Genomic DNA, 19,487 nt, shown 5'->3' on the forward strand with positions numbered 1-19,487 from the left:
ATTTGATTAGGGGGGATGTTTGCAACTCATGTGCCAGCACAGACAAAGGGAAGAGAGAGAGAAAAAGATGCAAATAATTGCTTCCCTTTTCACAGCACAAATTTGGCAACTTTGAGCAACTAGTGAAATAATTAGTGCCCTCTGTGCACGCGTGCAGAGCGCCAAACAGTACACAGAATTGATAGCGGACTGTTGTTGGCATTTTGCATGTTTAATGTGGTCTCCAGCTGTGTGAGGGATAATTTCTCTGACACACTGCTCATGCAGAACCACGAGGAGGAGTCCATATGGCCAATGAGAAAAAGATTCCTTTATCATTTATGGTGGATCATGGTGAACTCCAAACATGTGTCTGGTAATGCAACTGACAGGCTAAAAAAAAATACTTGAGCATGAACCCGCAGCATATAAGGCACCAAGGCATTTCAGCCTGGTATGAAAAACATTTATCATTTGTCAAGGAACAGAACTGCAGGGATCCACAGTCTCATTACTGGTAAAGCCTGGTGTTCCCCCGCACATCTCCCACAATTCTCCACTTCTGTTCTGTGCTTAAGCTCCCAAGTCCAGAAATAAATCAGTGACGACATAAAAGTCCAGTTTTCATACTTTGATCAACAGCTGGGTGATTGTATAGCTACCACTTTTCACTTTGCATTCACAATATAGTATTGACAATAACAAACATATTTAAAAATTGAAATATTTATATTGTGTTAATACTACACATATGATAATATCATAAATAATCCAGGCTAGTAGCTATCTAGTTGACACTTGTACATAGTAGGTGATGGTATTACACCTTAATGCTGGTTGCCACTCATCATAACACAGAAAACAGCAGACGATGCAATGTTTAGCGGCTACTGGCTCTCAAAATCATGACAGACGAAAAAGAGAAACTCTACCTGCACCCCAAAAAAAAGTTATAGCTTATCAGTGTGGGAGTTTTTGGATTCTGTAAAAAAAATAAAAAAAAGCTGAGGTGTTAAGACACCCCAGTCTGGAGGAAATGCCGATCAACAGCAAGCTATTTTCATATTATGGTTACAAACTCTCTCTGCCTCCCTGCAGTCATATTTCGAGTTAGATTTTTGGCAAAAAAAAGAGAAAAAACTAAATAAAGAAAGCAAAAGATGAATTTGACTGATAGCATTTATTTCCTCCATATTTCAATAGATATTGTGATAATACTTTAATTACTTAACTTCTTTTGGCCACAATAACCGTGTGGTAAATAAACTGATATCGTGACAGCCCTATAATTAGATTTTTTTTAAATTATTATTATTTGTCAAAAGACAGGATACTATCAGAAAGGTAAAGCTCAGATCTGTTTACAGAAAATGCAATTACATTAAAGAGACAGTTCAGGAAAAAAAAAATGAAAACTCATCATTTACTCACCCTCATGTTGTTCTGTATGAAAAGTTTGAAGAGTGTTTCAACTGTTTTTTCCATACAATTAAACTAAAAATGTCAACAGAACACTGACTTGTCCACTGACATGCTAAATGATAATTATCCACATTTTTCTTTTTTTTATCCACCGTTTTCTTCAACGTGGAAGTAAGCCTATGGGTGAGACTTCCAGTTCATTAGCCGCTATCCATGGGTACCAAAGACGTCACTTCCGCTATGCTCGCCGCCATATTTGTGTCCGATGTGCCAACGAGCACAGCACATCCATATGAGATTTAATAGATAATATTAATTAGCTAGCTTATTACACAATCTGAATAATGTCAATTTAGCTAATATTAGTACAATTTATAATTATTCATTCTTTCTGGACAAATTACTGTTTGAATTGCAAACATAGCCGCTCAATGAAGGCTTTAAGACCTTGAAGAATTCTCTCCCAGCTGGTCACTCCTGCTTCGCAGCGAGCGAGACTCGGCGATTCACTTGTCCGTCCGCGTTTTGATTTTAGCAAGTCAGTTTTGGTTAATGCAAACAACGTGATTATGATCATGAGCCCAACATCCAGTAAGCCAAGAAAACATGCAATCTACCTGAGGGAAGACATCGTTCACTTCTAGTGTATTCTTAAACCTGGATTTCATTACTGAAGCACAAATTCAGGCACCAAAAGCAGCCCACACTAAGTTCGCTTTAATTAAAAATATGCATTTCTCCTATAAAGAATCACAATTGTCAATTATTATCATTTTCTGAAGTTGGCAACCGTACGTTAGCTGCCAGTGGTGCCTTCTGATTTAAGCCAACAATTTATTCTGCCGATCTACGTTAACCTCTTTGGGATCTAATAAAATTGTAGTTCAGGGTTTTTCTGATGACTGTTGTTACAGCACAACATATCCCGGGCATACTGTAACCTTGTGAACCTTCTGGGAGTGTTTCGTTGATCTTCCTCTGGTAGTTGTGGCTGCTGTGACCATAGACTGACAGGTCGCGCAGCTGTGACTCGGACACATAAATGGTGGCGATAAAACAGTGTGACGTCACATGGAACCTACGGATTGGTAAATAACGAGGAGAATAACAACGTGCAGTAAACGGTAAAACTGTTTGCACTACAAACCAATGGGTTCATAATTAAGATAATACATTAAAATAACATGATAAAGTGTCATGCCCCTGGACTGTTTTTGTTGTGTTTTTGCTCCCCATGTGCTCCGTGACCCAGTTTCTGTCTCCCGTTGATTTGATTCCAGGTGTGTCTCGTTTTTCCCTGATTGTCATGTGTTTAAAAGCACTGTCTGTTTAGTTCATGTTTGTCGGGTCTACTTGTTCAGTTCGTGTGTTTCCTGCGATTCCCAGTGTTGGATGTACCCTGTTCATGGACTTCATTAAAAATTGTTTAGTGTATTCCACGTCTCCTCGTTCCTCCCCAGGGCTGGAGTACCCCTTGACTCCGCCTCCAGCCTCCGAGACCCGGACTCCGCCACGGCCTATCGACCCGTCAGCTCCACCATGGCTCCTAGCTCCCTTCTCTCCGCCGTGGCCCATCTGTCCACTGGCTCCGCCGGGCTCCCTCATCCCTCTGGCTCCACCTTGGTCTGGCGTCGACCATCCTATGCCTCGGGACTCCACTCCTCCGGCTGCGCCTCGTCCCTTCATCCCTCTGGCTCCTTCATCCCTTCGGCTCCTCCTCAGTCCTCTGTCACTCCGGCTCCACCGCGGCCATCTGGATCCCCATGTCCGCCTCGGTCGCCGGCGCCATCTGCTCCGCCTTGGTCCCCCGGATCCTCCCTGTTGCCCTGGCTCATTGGCTCTCCGTCTCCGCATCAGGCTCCTCCACCACCTGCTCCGCCGCCATCAGTCGGCCCCCTGGAGTCGGCGGCCATCCCTCCTCAATGGCTCCTCCCTCCGTAAGCTCCACCCTGGGTCGACATCATGGCTGTGGCCTGGGTCCAGCTGGACTCCTCCTGCTCCGGGTCCCTCCTATCTCTTCCCTGGCTCTTCCCTCCTTCATAACCTCTCTGGTCTCTGTCAGCCGGCCCCCTCCCGGGTGTCTGTCCTCCTCCTGAGCCTCCTCCCGAGCCTCCTCCCATGTTCCCATCCTTCCCTCTGTTGTAGCTACGGTGTGAGGACGCACCTTCCAGGAGGGGGAGTAATGTCATGCCCCTGGACTGTTTTTGTTGTGTTTTTGCTCCCCATGTGCTCCGTGACCCAGTTTCTGTCTCCCGTTGATTTGATTCCAGGTGTGTCTCGTTTCTCCCTAATTGTCATGTTTAAAAGCCCTGTCTGTTTAGTTCATGTTTGTCGGGTCTACTTGTTCAGTTCGTGTGTTTTCTGCGATTCCCAGTGTTGGATGTACCCTGTTTATGGAGTTCATTAAAGATTGTTTCGTATATTCCACGTCTCCTCGTTCCTCCCCGCACAGATCGTGACAATAAGACACACCAATTTTCAATATCAAGCAGTTTTGTACAGCTAAAAATAGCTGGACGCAGATGAAGCTAGACCCATAGAATTTACAAATGGCCGTGCCCATTTTTACATCAAGAAAAAGGTGGATAAAACGGATAGTTCTGGTTCTTGATTCTGATTGGTTGAGCTGCGTTCGCAGCTGTTGTAAATTACTCTACAAACATACACTTCTTTGTTACTGTGTGTTGCTTGGTAAAAACTTTGTCGCAACCACAACCATTTTTGAGGAAAAACATTGTTTGGTGGAAGAATGTTTTTATTAAAATCATTACATTTGATTTGCTTTTTATTTTGTGAAACCTTGCTACGTATATATAGAATAACAGTTTTATAAGCAATAAGCCCCGTGAAGCCATGGTTTACAGTGAATTTATAACAGCTAAGGATATGAAGTATGAAGTATGAAGTCTGCCCATGACTGTTGTCAAAGAATTGAATATAAAAAAACATTTACAGTTTCAAACTGATTTGCAACCTCAAACACATTGATTGAGAGAGTGCCGGTGCATCAAAACCATATTATTTTCACTTTTCAGGGGAGTCAACTTATGAATACCTTACAGTCTAAGTGTATTAAACTGGCACCATTTAATAAAATCCACACCTCACCATTAACCAACTGAGTAAACACATAGATCTTTATCTGCTTAAAATGGCTGACCTTCTCCTCCTTCCTAACAAACACTGTCTATAAATAACCCTAGTAAATGGGTGTACATTATAGTGAATTTCAGTAAACAAGAACAATTGCATCTACTGACCTAGCACACCTTAATAACACAGAAAATCTAGAATGTTTTGGCCTGTTCACTATCTTTAAAATAAAAACAATTCAATACAGAGATAAACAATCACAAAGCTGACAGCCCCCACTCCCTCCCCACTTGTGTAGACTTTACCCCAAAACAGCAAAGATGCACTGAACGATAACATATCTCCAAGTGCTGACAGTTTCCAATTAGTTTATTGATTTACTCCAAGAGTTTAGTTAGTGCAAGGCAAACTGTCAGGATGCTCGGCTTCTGGTCGCTGCTTATCCACTGTGGCAGCTTCATCCAGCAGAGACGGCCGGCTGATCTTTACTGTGTGCTTGACTCATACTCATCCCCCTTCTTTCCTCATTCCTTTCCTCCCTCTCTCTTTCTCTCTTCCTCTCTCTACAATTGGCCATCTGCTTGTGTGACTGTGCGCCTGCAGAGCAGGGTCCGGCTGCTCCCTGATTAGCCTCACAGACACTGTGGAGCTCATCAGCTGAGAGAACAGACTTGCACTTTGCTGAGGGCCGCTGCAGCTTTGCTCTGCTGAGATTCACCTCTGTGCACCATGTGTCCACGGAGCTTCGATCCTGCAAGCTGTTACTTGACAGTCAGTTACGGGCTTGTACTTGGGTCATAGCAGTTTACGATCATGATGTGAATTTCAAGATGGGATTTTAAGAATTTAAGAATTTAACTTGCTGTACAAGACATCCATTAAGTTACAATAATAATAACAACAAATGCTTGTGACTTAACAACTGTTAAATTCTTCAAATCTCATCTTGGTATTTACATCATAATAGTATTATTAATAATATTATTTAGCAGTTCCAAAGGTTCAGAGCAATGTTAACTCAATCTCTATTTTTATTATTAACAGTATTAATATTATTATTAATTGCTTGTGACTTAACAATTTAACAACTGTTAAATTCTTAGAATCTTATCTTGGATTTGAACAAAATAATAATAATAATAATAATAGTAGTAGTAGTAGATTTTCAGTTGTATTTTATTGTCAACTTTCCTTGAAAGTCAGAGTAAGAAGGAGGAGAGAGACCACCCATCAGAAAAATGATAAAATAAAAAAATGCATTTTTCAGTGTTGGTGTAGCTATTCAGTTAAAGGCACCAATCATCTTTTTAATAGTTTGTTTACTCTAAAATGCCAGCCTAATTTTTTTTTAACAGATTGATTTGAATAATGTTTTTAAACAATCCTGACAAATGGAGAAAGAATGCAATGTCCAAAACGATTTAGTTAAATAGGAGCATACTGCATATTGTACACATAAAAAAACTGATGCCCACATAACATTACCAAGATGGAGTAAATTTATGATTGTTCACTGTGCAGACACAGTTTGTGGCACAATCTACCAACAAGCCCATTCAACAAAACAAAAGTCCAATACAACATAACCCCCATTACACTACACAGAATGATAAATAAAAAATGTATTCCTCAGGGAAAGCATGGCCTCGCTTTCCACACTTCCTCCAATTACTCCACCTCAGTAGGTTCAGCCATGAGCTTTTCTGCTCCACAGGTGCTGTCGTTCCCCAGGCCAACAGAAAAGAGGAAGCCTTCGTCGTTCCAAGCTTTGTCTCTGTCTAATTGGCTGGCAGTGTGACCCTGTGGGCTCAAAGGAAAGCGGTGCCCTTAAAGCAGAGTACACGAGTAGAATTATTGCTCTTAATCCAGGAGAATGGCCTCCACCACGACCAAACCTGCTGCAGTTAATTAAAGAGAAAGGCTGAAGTGCAGGCCTGGTGGCTCTGAGATAAGTAAGAGCAGCAAAGGACAAAACTCAGCTGAGGCGGACTTTTTAAGATTGTGGATGGAGATTGAGGTTATGCTATTGTGAACGTAAGAATTCCAATTAAGATGCGAGAAGTTTACTCCAATGTGTGATCCATTTAGATGCAATCCACTGCAATGATGTTGTTTAAAATCTTAATCAGAGAGGTCACTTAAAAAGAATTAGCATGCCCTTGTGTTCTAAACCAATATAACTTTCTTTCTTTCATGGAAAATAAAACATAAGTTTCGATTCATTTGCTGATCACTCTTTTCCAAGCAGTTATGGGGAAACTTCTTCTAAGCTTCAAAAGGATACAAAAAAAAAAAAAAATATATATATATATATATATATATATATATATATATATATATATATATATATATATATATATATATATATATATATTTACCTGTGGATCAGAAGAATCATATATATATATATATATATATATAATATGATTCTTCTGATGTCACATGATGGCTTGGTGTGAGGAACAGATATATAAGTCCCTCAACAGTAAGCTGTTAATTGTTCACAAACTGGACAGTTCTCATGAATATTCAACTTGTGTTCCACAGGGGGAAAAAAGTAATCAGGGTTTGGAACGGCATTAAGATGATTCAATTATGGCCAATTTTATTTATGAGTGAACTATTCTTTTAAAAACCAAATCTCATTTATAAGTTTCACGTGCACAGTTCTAGAGGCCAAAAACACACTTTGGCTATTGTTGTTTTCTAATACAATTAAAGCAAGCACATAATCATATTTTAGGCCTATTTTCCAGATTGTAATAGCACTTTTCTCCCATGTTACAGAACTGTCAGATATTGGCTAAATTATGCATGACAGCACAATTAAAGTAGATGTGAGTCTCAGTCAGACAGAGAAAACTAGTTCTCTGTATCTACATGCAAATACAAACCAGTGGAATGTATCCAGTCGTAACTCTGTAAGGCAGACATAAGATGAATCTTGGCATATCCAATTTTTACCAGGTGATTGTGTGGCCTATATAATATATACTAGGGGAAAATTTATTTGGACAGCATCTACAGTTTTTAAATTTATAATAATACAAAAATGTAAAAAATAATTCAGCTTTTGATTGTGATAGTCTTGGTTGTGGTCTGATGGTTCTGCTTATTTCTGTGAAACACCAATGACAAAAATAATTATAGGGAAGCATAACACCTTCATTATATTGCATTTTTAAGGTTTTACCATGCAATGCTTTTAAACGAAAATGCAATACTATCCACTATTTGAAAGAAAAACAGATACTGTCAACAGAACTAGGCATGAATGAAAGAGACTTGCCCTGAATGACTTAGTTGTTTTAAATGTTTTATATATTTTGGAAACTAATTGCACTTTTTTTAGTGAATTAAAAATATGTAAGCTGTTTATGTGAATTCAGTCTCCACTGTGAGCCAGTACATTGCATTGTGCTTCCTGGTGGACTCTCAGCAGCATGAGCTTTTTAAACACTTTCCACTGGCTGATTTTCCCTATTTAAATACTCCCTCTGGGCAGTAATACCCTTAATAAGAATACTACAGCCTGCTGTACATTTTTGTTTACTGGCAGGGAGCATTATTAGGCCGTAATTTAGCCACTGCTGACATGCTGTTACTTACGCATATCTTATGATGCATGATTGACCTCTTGTGTTTTAATATGAACTGCCTTTTTTAATTTAAAATACACTTTGCTGCAGGAATTAAAAAAAAAAAAAAAAAGCACTGGATGTCTATACAAGACTCAACAACCATTTTTGAGTGCAACAAAACTAGCTCTGTCAACTTTCAAACATTATGAACATGGTTTTGGTGTCAGGCAGTAATGAAGCCAGAATAAAAAGTATTTTATTTCCTTTTAAAAAACATAATTTCTCATAATCGATACTTCATTTCTCCCACTTATAACTTTAACTTTACATCTCACAATGTGACTACTCATATGTGACTTTAAAACTCTCTTTATATCTCACAGCATGGCTTTCTAATTCTACACTTTACCTCACAATAATGTCTTTATTCTTTACTTGGAAACATGCTTTCATACCACAGAGACAGATGTCAGACTTGGACAAGTGTGTGGTTTTGTGAACAATAAGAAAAAGGAACCATTTTAAAAAAGTAATGTACTTCTAACATGATGTAATATATATATATAAATGAATATTCAGGGCATTATATAAAAGAAAAATGCCATTGTCTCTGAGATTACAAGCCAAGCGAAATAATGAGCGCTCTGATAGGAAACGCATATATAATCTCATTTGAAAAAGAAGTCTATGACAAGTTCTGAAATCACAGCGCTCACTTTTAAATTGCTACCCATGAAGGCCACCCACTGACTGTGCGGAAGTGAGCAGCTTCAATTATAAATGCATAAATGCCGAGAGGAACGTACATGCACAACCATGAACATAAGGCATTTTTCATAATCAACAAGCTTAGCTCTTGTTAAAAGCAGAAATGATTCTCTCATTTTTAGCCCTGTGATCACTGACTGCTTTATCCTTTATGTTTTTACTCACCTTGACAGAGATCTTCCCCTCATCCTTTGGTAAGTGTGCAGCCAGGAACCAGTCTCCTGGGAGGGGGCTGGTGACATTGAAAACCCCTGTGGTGCGGTTGGGCAGCGTCCATGTCAAAGTGACAGCGAAAGAGCCTGGTACAATGGTGTCCTTTGGAAAACGTGTCTGGAGGGGGTTGATTACAGGTGGAGCTCCTGACCTGAAGTACCTGTAAACCAAGATAACAGTTACATTTTAAGACTGTCTCCTTGGATGAGATCAAATGCATCAGTCATTTATGTCCAAGATATAGGAAAACTATATCGCGTGAGTAGATGTATAAACATAGGGAAACAAGTGAGTCCATGTAATGAAAAGCACAGGGCCAGAGAAAGCACACTGAAGTCAGTCCTGAATCAATTAGAATGGAGAAGATGCAACAATTTCTCACTCGATCGCAAGAGAGGAAGTGGAGCATTGTGACTAATTATAAATTATGCATGAAGTAAATCGTATACAAATATTCTAACATTTAACTTCGTCGTTAATGTTTTGAGCAATGCTTACAAATTTAGGAAGCATTGATTTGGAACAGCGCCTTGACTAGGCTGCAATTACAAGTAAAGGAGAGAAGAATGAAAGAGACGAAACTCATTCACTTACATCAGACTCATTTTCAACACAAAACCGCAACGTGCTTCTCTTCATTTCGACATGGGAGCACAAGGCCATGAAAGTAAAAAGTCTTCCCTCAGTCTCTAGCCTGTCAGTCAGGAGACAGACACAGGCAGACTGTAGGAGCCTGTAACAAATCATGCCATGACACTTTTTCTAAAAGGCTTCACTGTCTGCAATTATTTTTGCTCAATGCAATGCTTTGTGTCTCCTGTAGTTTGTCAGTCACAACCCTGACACTCCTTGTGGGGAAAAAAGCCCCTGTATGAAGGGTTTCACAACAAAGACTATCAATTACTCTTTTATTCTCTGTTTCTCTCATTTTCAGAGATAAAAAATGGCTTTGTGAGACAAGTAAATATGGCAAAAGACAGCACATTCACATATGTGTGTAATAGAGTCACACAATAATTCAGATGTACCCATGATGAATACTGATATTTTATTCATCACTGATACATTTTAAGTGTTCACGTATGGATTTATCTTCATAACTGTGCACAGCTAGCTAAACACCCACAAAAAGAAGAATATAACACCTGGAGAAAGCTGTCTGTTTCCCATTGCTCAGGTAGTGCAGCACCCTCCGGAAATATGCCTTTTGAAATCTGGGTCAATGATGCGATGCTCACTTTTTGTTGTAGCTATTAATCCACACAAAAATACATTTTAAAAAAAGGCATGTATACAATGACTTGAATACACCTCACTTAATTTAAAAATGTATTATTATAATTAATATTCATCTGGATTTCATGGAAATAAAAAACAGAAAAGAAACAAGAAAATATGTTATAAAAATGTCACTTATATGTCTAGAAAACAGGAAATTATATTGTAGAAAGATAAAACACATCCTTTACCTTTACAGAAAACCCTTACAGATACAAAAAAAAAAAAAAAGTAAAACAGGACAAGACCCTTGCAGATATAAATATATACATTAGTGTTGTCAATCGATTAAAAAATTTAATTGCGTTAATCACAGTCATGGGCTGTGATTAATCATGATTTATCACAAATTTAAAATACTAGGATTTACCTGTAAATGTGTTGAAATAAAGAAATGCATGACAAACTAGTTTAAGGAAACAGAACCTTTCACACTTCTGCTAGGTATGAGACATAATCCTTATTATTCTTTTATCATTATTCTTTTGTTTTTATTCAGCCATTATCAGCCTTTATACTGGCAATAAAACATTTACCAAGCCACATCGCTTCAATCCCAGTATACATTTACCCAACTATTATCAAAAGTATTTCTAAATAAATACAACAAAACATTTTCTTGCGACCTTACGTGAAGTATTGACAAAATGCATTATGAAGAAGATTTGGACCTGTTCTGCAGCTGCATTAGAGCTAATATTATCATATGCTTCATAAGACAATTTATGAGATTAAAAGTACACTTTTTCTCAGAACTCACTTCAAACCACCATCGTGTGTTTGTGATAACTTCCTTTTGCGATCACATGTGGAGTTTGGTCGTTTACTGTTGTTAAAATATGCAATTTATAGCCTTTTATATCACTGCACAAATTAGCATTTCAGATATTACACATTCATCTCAAGAAAATCACATACAGACCATATCTATCGTAATCGTGTGTTTATTATCTTATATAATCTATAGTGGCTGTTGTCATGTTTATTTTTGCTGCTCTGCTGAAACTCATGTTGTTTGTGATGTTACAACCGCCTCTCTGTTCTTAAGTTGCCAGGGATACATTCCAAGTATAATACACATTAGTAAAAGGATCTATTTTCCTTTATATTTGTCTATATACACTTTGGGCGGCCGCGGTACATTATAAAAGTAGCCCAAAAAACCGCAATGCACGGCTCTGTAATTTTTCCCACGACTGTATTTTCAAAATAGCCCACTTGTGCCGTTACCCTGGCAACACTGGTCCGCTGTACCCTCATCACACAATGATAGATAACCTTCCGCGCTGCGATGATGGGAAGAAGTTAGGGTCAAACCTTATCAAACGATTAATTTGCGTTAAAAAAATATTAACGCGTAAAATTGTTTTGATTAATCGCATGCGTTAGCACGTTGACATTGACACCCCTAATATATATATATATATAATAAACTACCTCAACAAAAACACATAAGTCTTTAAAATATCAGATAATCTCACCAGCCAAAACTGATTTCTTGTCTATACAGTATATGTTCCTTTAAGAAGGCCAACTATTAACTATTTTCTATTGCATGGTAGTAGTAGTGGAGCTTCTACTAGAATGGATGAAACCTGTTTGCCAAGAAAAGGTTTCGATAATATATTTTGACAATTAAAAATGGACAATTACAAATTCTCCCATTTTTCTTTGAATGGCCTTGCCTTGTAATGTCTCTGGATTTCTTTGTGTGTTTCTCTTTCATGAAACAGACATGCGATCTTCAGAGATGGTCGTACTAGCCCAGAGGTCCTGGATCCTTGACAGGTAATAACTCAAAGTACTTCTGCTAGAGCTCTGCAGGGGTCTTATTCCAAGATGGAGACCCCATACTGCTTACGTGAATGTGACGACATTGTTGAAGAACAAGCTTGTGTTCAGAACCGTCAGACAGATGTTTTCAGCACAGGGAAATGATTTTATCTGGGTTGTGTATTGCACTGAGCCATGAACTTTTTCTTTTGAGGCTGGCAGTGGAAGCTCCAGATTTTTACTAAGACGCTGCCTTGTAGTTCTGAGGGAGTGTTCAAACTATAAAGACATCTGTGCACAGACTGTCAGCTATGGTGCTAGGTTATTTTTTAATGTTAAACTTTAACATCACCCAAAATGCTGCCATCTAAGATGTAGATGAGTTTGGTTCCTCATCAGAACAGATTTGGAGAAATTCAGCATTACATCACTTGCTCACCAGTGGATCCTCTGCAGTCAACGGGTGCCATCAGAATGAGAGCCTAAATAGATGATAAAAACATCACAATAATCCACAAGTAATCCTAGTTAATCAATTATTGTATTTTGGCCAGAAGCGATAAAAGTGGTTTAAAGTTAAATCACCTTAATGATGGAATTGTTTATTAAAAACATGCAGCTTTTTCTTCACAAGATGTTAACTGAAGGATTATTGTTGTGTATATGTTGTGGATTACTGCAACATTTTATCAGTTGTTGAACTCTCATTCTGACAGGACCCATTCACTGCAGAGGATCCACTGGTGAGCAAGTGATGTAATGCTACAGTTCTCAAAATCTTGTCCAGATAAAGAAACAAACTCATCTACATCTTGAAAGACCTGAGGGTGAGTAAATCTTCAGCAAATTTTCATTTTTGGGTAAACTATGCCTTTAATTGCAACATTTTACAATAAGGTTCAATTTGTGAACATTAGTTAATATATTAGATATTATTTACCAATAATTAACAACAATTTTACAGTATTAATTTTGATTATTGTTAGTTAAAAAAAATATAAATACAGAAGCTATTATTATATAACTTATAACAATATAGACTCAAATGTATAAAATCCTGCTAAATTCATGTTTTTCCAAATTAATTCATATTCTTTTATAATATATTAAGTAATTTATTTCAATGTATGCATCTTGTAATGTTAAAAATGAGTCAGCAGTAAAACATTGTTATTCATGAGTCTAAATAATGATTCTAATCTAATAATAATCTATTAACAATCTGAACTTTATTGTACAGTGTTACCAATTTTATTCTTAATTTTCTTTATCTTAAAATAATCTACAATGCCAACTTTGAGTATGGTGCGATACTGTGACACAGGATTTACATACACATACATAAATGATCACAGCAAAAGACACTTTTTTCTAATTAACTTAGCATGTACTGTAAATTAGCATCTACTTGACGAAGCTACCATGCATCCTTAACGCTCTTATCTATACAGTTCAAATATTTAAGCTCACACAAGGTGCAAAAAAACATGCCATATCAAATATGATATGCCATATGCAATGTATTGCTCCAAAGGCCTGGCTTCATTATCCTTTGCAGAGCATGCAGTGCTCTGTTGTGACCCAATTAGTCATACATCCATACATGTTAGCAAATCACATCCAAACATATTACTGCCAGGCTCATCAAAGCAATACAGAGCTGTCCTAAGATCAGAGTCCAAGCTGTATGTAAACTGGCCCTTCAGCAAACAAATCATCATAATCAGATCAACATGCTCTGTAGTCAGTGCATTTCCTCACAATGTTTAAGGTCACACTCTATTAATCTCTTGTTGTCAATTAGGCTGGAGAGAGTTTGAAACAAGGTGAAAACAAGGTTTGGTAATTAACACAAGGCAAGTTTGACTACAAAAATAACACAAATGGGCACTCAGAAAAGCTGGGAGACAAAGATAAGAACGACATTAATTGGTATTATGAATGTCAATTCATTAAAACAAATGTAATCAAGTAAACATATGATGATTAATCTATCAAATTAATAGCAAATAATTACATTTATCAATATTTTCAGAGAAAAGATCCTACATGAAAGTAATTTGAAGATACTGTAAGTACGTGTACAGTATATTTTGGTAATGATTATGCACAGAATTATCGCAGGCACTTCAAAATACAGTGAATAAGCCTTGGTACCTTACCTTTTAGAACATAAATTAGCTTCTTGTTCATCAAATATTTACAACACTGTGTATGATGCAATAAGCTAAATGCAAATGCAAGTTTATTCTATATAAAAGAAAAAATAGTCTGGAAGAAAAGAAAACTATACGTTTCTGACACTCAGTTTGTCACAGAGAATAAAGGAAGTCAAAGAATATTTACATGTTTTTAAACAGCCATTCAGATTTTTGTATTATACATTTTAATCTGGACTAAAGCATGCCAGCCCAGAAAAGATATCTAGGTTCAGTCCATGGCACTATTGTTTTATAGGTCAAGGCTATTTTGAATATGGTGATAATGATTATATTGTGATATGAAAAGTATCATGTGTATGATATGTAACATGCCCAAAACATTAAATAGACATCAATTAGATGGGTTTTTTTTTACTCAATATATATATATATATATATATATATATATATATATTTTTTTAATCTTTAAATATGGGTTCAATCAAATGCATCTCATTCAACTCGTCAACTTGATATTAGAGACTCCAAGAACAGAAATGAGTGCATCAGAGAAAGGAGGCAATTAAAATGTGCACAGTTGGGGATACAAAATATGAGTAATGACCACTGATATGTCAGGTGCTTTTTTTGCAAGAATAAATAGTTTAAAACTTTTTATAATTTAGTGTACAAAATGAACATGCTAAATTGACAGCCCTAGTTACTACCTTTGAATACATGTAGCCTATGTCAAAGCCTAGAAAGAAGAAAAAAAAGTTCTTCACAGGTAACCAAAAAAAAAAAAAAAAGAACATACACTCATATGAAGTTTTAGTGACATTTTCACAAAAACGTAATTATCAGAGTTGTCGCCTCTCCTTGTTTTCAGCACCATGGACAGCAGACGAACAGAAAGACAAATGAGGCACACCATAACATTTAGTTATAGAGTTCTGCTGGGAGGCAGGTCTGAAACCTTGATATTAATATACTCCAGATATCAAGGCATTACTTCAGTGTTGCTGGCACATAGCAGGAGTAGTTTACATTTAGGCCATATGTCCAATCTTTTCTTTGCCAGCTGAAAATGCCAGGCGCTCTTTTGAAAACACCCAGCTGTGGCACTTGAGAGCACTTTGTAAGTGTTTAGCTAGACCCGTGGTGAATGGTTGGTGATATCTGTCCCGTCCCTCCTCCACTGTGAATGGATGGCTGGGTAAAACTTTTACCCACACAGCCTTAGTCTTCAAAACAGACTTTTTTCTGCATATAACCTGTGGTAAACTTTGAGATTAAAATGAAAAATTTGACATGCAGCCTTTGTGTTTTTGTCACTCATCTCCTAGTTTATGTCTTGATTAGGTCTGTTGACAATCTCATCCCCTAGATCCTGCATTATGCAAATGAATGGCATAAATCTTGCTGTTCTTGTTCTTGTATTTGTCTAAACAAACAGACATGAAATGCAGATTGAGTGCTGGAGACTAATTGAGGTGAGGTGATTTCCATCATTGTTTTGCTGTGTCGCATTACCATGCCTCATGCATTGAGTGCCCGGTCCCTCAGCGAGCATGTGAGATGAATTAGATCTTAAGATCATTAATGTGCATGACACTCACTGTCTTATTATTGATGAGGGAGAGATAAAGCAAAGACTCCAGGCTTCAGCCAGGAGGCCAGACACAAACAGACTGGAGAATCACATCTGTGACCTCAATTATAATGTGAATCTGAACATTACATCACTTATCCCTAAAACCCACATTGCACATTGATTATCTGATGTGGTGTGTCAGTTTCACATAAGAAGGCTTCCCAAAAGCATTGGCTTGATGTTTGAAGGATGATCCAGCGAAAAGGGACTGCTGGGAGGACCTCAGGAGCTCTGTTTCTGCCCAGGCCTCCTGGTTTGTATGGGCCGCAATTAGAGTTGTCACAGCCTGTCCGGCAGCATCATATTGATCTACGGGCTGTAGCGCAGGGCTGTTATCCACTAGACCCAGTCGTCCTGCTTTCTCCCATTTCTTTATCTTATCCTCCCACTTTATCTCTCCCCCAGCTCCGCGTACAGCCTGTTTTAATTACCATCTCTCTATGGCACCCCCTGCATGCTATCTGACAGCTGAATCGACAGAATGGAGCCCTGCCTTGTTCATTATGAAAACAGCAAGAAGACCTGGGGCCTCATGGCAAAACTTGTGCGGCAAATGTTCTGTACGCACAAACAGTGCAATCTATGGAGGCACATCTATCTATCCATCTTAACTTCCATAGTCGTCTGTCTATAAATCCATCCGTCTTTATCTATCCATCTTTTTATCTATCATTCTTTCCTTCCATCCACCCACCTATCCATATACTGTATATTCATCCATCTTTCTAAAATCCATCCATGCATCCATTTTCGATCCATCTTTGTCTATCCATCATTCTATCATCCATATTTCTATCCATTCATCCACCTATCCATCCATCCATCTATCTTTCTTTCTATCCATCTTCCCTTCATCCATCCATCCATCCATCCATATATACATCCATCCATCTATATTTCTGTTTCCATCTTTATATCTATTCTTCTTTCCATCCACCCATCCACCTATCCATATATCCATCCATCTTTGTTCATCCATCCATTTTTCTATCCATCCATCCATCTTTCTGTCCGTCCATCCATCCATCTATCCAACTTTCTTTCAATCCATCTATGTCCATCCAACCAGTCATCCATCCTTCCTTCTCTCTAGCCATCCTTCTATCCAGCCATCCAGTCTGATAGTTAGATGTATCTATACCACTATTTTACTCAACATATGGTACACTCCTGTCAAAAGCAGGAAAAAAAAAAAATATATATATATATATATATATATATATATATATATATATATATATATATATTTATATTTAAATCACAGAGAGGCCATTTATATTACTTGATAGGCCCCGAAGACACATATTTCATTATCGCTCAAACTGGAACATAGGCATACTGACTGTAATTATGAAAGGCAATATGTTCCCCTGGAGTTATGACTGACATTATGAGTTTAAAATACGTCCCCAAACACTGAGATCACTGTTTACACCACAACTTTCTCATGTAGCTTTCCCTTGAGGCCACCAGAGAGGTTTATTCACAATATTATATACCCCTGGAAGATAAAAGAGGAGGCTTGAGAAGGTTCTTCTATATGTGCAGTCTGAAAGAAATCTGACATCAAAGAAGCATAAGAGCCAAAGAGCATCTGTGGAGAGAGTGCATTTAAAACATCATAACCTGTGCTTAATGCTAGAGTTAATGTTACTTTTATGTTAATTTTAAGGTCAAAGTAGCAGCAGCGGTAGCAGCAAAGTAGTAGCAAACAAATAAAGCATACACTAATGTTCTAATGTTAATGCTGAATGCATGAAAAGCGGACCTCTGTGATGGGGCTATTTGTCAGAGAAACCAGTAGTGGAACATTGACTCAAGGACAGTCTCTTCTCCTCTTTATAATGTCACACATTAAAGTAAGCCAGGAGTTACTTTCTCACCACTTATGATGTACATTCAGTGACAGGCAATAACAAGGTCAGTGTTTTGATGGAACTTTAATGACAGCCAGTGTGATGGGATTTGAAGACCTGAGTATTCGGTGAATAATATTCTCCATTTTGATTACCCAAGGGACAAGACTAACTTTAACAACAGCTCTTGTACTAGCACACCATGTGCTGGCTATGAAAGTGCACTGGGATCATTCAAGGATGACTTGAAAGAAATGGACAGAGAAAGATAAAGACTAAAAGAACACCTTATGAAGTATCTGAGAGCTCATTGGAGGAAAAATGTACAAGAGAGAGTGTGTTCACACTTAATTTCAGGACATTTTTGGCTTCATCTGTGCAAAGCGCGGAAATGGGGTAATGCTGTTGGGTTTTTTTTTTTTTTTTTTAAACTGGCTTAAAATCTGACCAGGTTTAATGATATATTCAGGGTTCAATACAAGTTTGGCTTAATCAACAGCATAGTGTTGATTACCACAAAATGTTATTTCAACTTGACCGTCCTTTTCTTTAAAACAAGAATCTGGTTTACAGTGAGGCACTTACAATGCAAGTGAATGCAGCAAATCTGTAAACATTAAAAAAACTGTTTCAAAGAAATACAAATATTTTAGTGTGAAAATCACTTACTAACCTTTTCTGTGTAAAGTTATATTCAATTTTACAAACTTTGTTGCCATGACAGATAACCCATAAAACCCTCACTGTAAAAAAATTATTGTGATTTTAACAGTAAAAGACTGTAAAACAGCCACATTGGTCAACAGTACGTTTCCGTACTATATAGAGTGAATAAACTGTAATACAGCTATCCTTACATTTAATGTCATTTTACAGTAAAGCACTGTTAAAATTACGGTTTTTGGAAGTGAAAAACATCAAGTCATTGTCTAAGCACGTCCTGATTTTGCTGAGTTAGATGTGTTCCTAGGTCAACATATTTTAGCCCCGTTTCCACCGCAGGAACTTTCCCCAGGAACTAGGTTTCCTCTTCTGTCGTTCACTTTGACGTTGTGTCGAGTGTATGACACTAGGGGTCGCTCTTGGGAGCTCAAACACCTCTGACATCTTTGAGAAAAGGCCAATGAAATTGGGTGTGCAGAATTTGCATAGCGGGCCACACCCGTATATCCGGGTATAAATAGGCTAGCGTAGCATCTGCTCACTTGTTCTGTTTTTGGAGTCGATGCAGTGTTTCTTCGTGAGAAGCATTACTCATTCATCTCTTTATCTCCTCATCGTTGGATCTACGGCACAGGCAGCGGTCTCTCCCTCTCATACACAGATAAGTGTCGTGAGAGTACCCCTGGGTGCTTCAGCGGCGATCTTTAAGAGCAAATTTCTTCTAAAAGAGCAATTTCTCTAAAAGAGCTTCACGGACGGAACTGTGTGTTGACAAAAATACCTTTCCGTCCTCTTCTGGTGCGGGTTCACATCTCTCTTAAACAACTGGCATGAGTGCTGTGTTCAGCGTTGGGTCATGCTCACGCTGAAACAGTGCTCGTAGATGGTTTATGTCCCGCTTGCGAGGACATGACCTTAAGCGCGTTGCGCTCGTGGCTCGCGTTCTTTTTTAAAAGAACGTGAGTCACCCCGACTGCTTCCTGCTCCGGTCCTTCTACTTCCGGATATGAGGCCGCAGCGATGTGCGCCGGGTGAGAGCAGGTGGAAGCGAGAGTAGTTCCGTCGG

The 19,487-nt window shown here is 38.0% G+C and overlaps 1 protein-coding gene across 2 annotated transcripts in view; it reads right to left on the reverse strand.

Annotated features, from left to right (window-relative positions):
- tmem8b (transmembrane protein 8B) overlaps positions 1-19,487 on the reverse strand; it is a 139,864-nt gene that overhangs the window by 73,822 nt on the left and 46,555 nt on the right. For both annotated transcript variants that reach the window (XM_058777690.1, XM_058777691.1), the window contains exon 3: positions 9,009-9,216. In XM_058777690.1, coding sequence (XP_058633673.1) covers positions 9,009-9,216 — 208 coding nt within the window. The remainder of the gene's footprint in view (positions 1-9,008; positions 9,217-19,487) is intronic.

The sequence above is a fragment of the Onychostoma macrolepis genome, chromosome 05 (genome assembly GCF_012432095.1).
Source record: "Onychostoma macrolepis isolate SWU-2019 chromosome 05, ASM1243209v1, whole genome shotgun sequence".
NCBI lineage: Eukaryota > Metazoa > Chordata > Actinopteri > Cypriniformes > Cyprinidae > Onychostoma > Onychostoma macrolepis.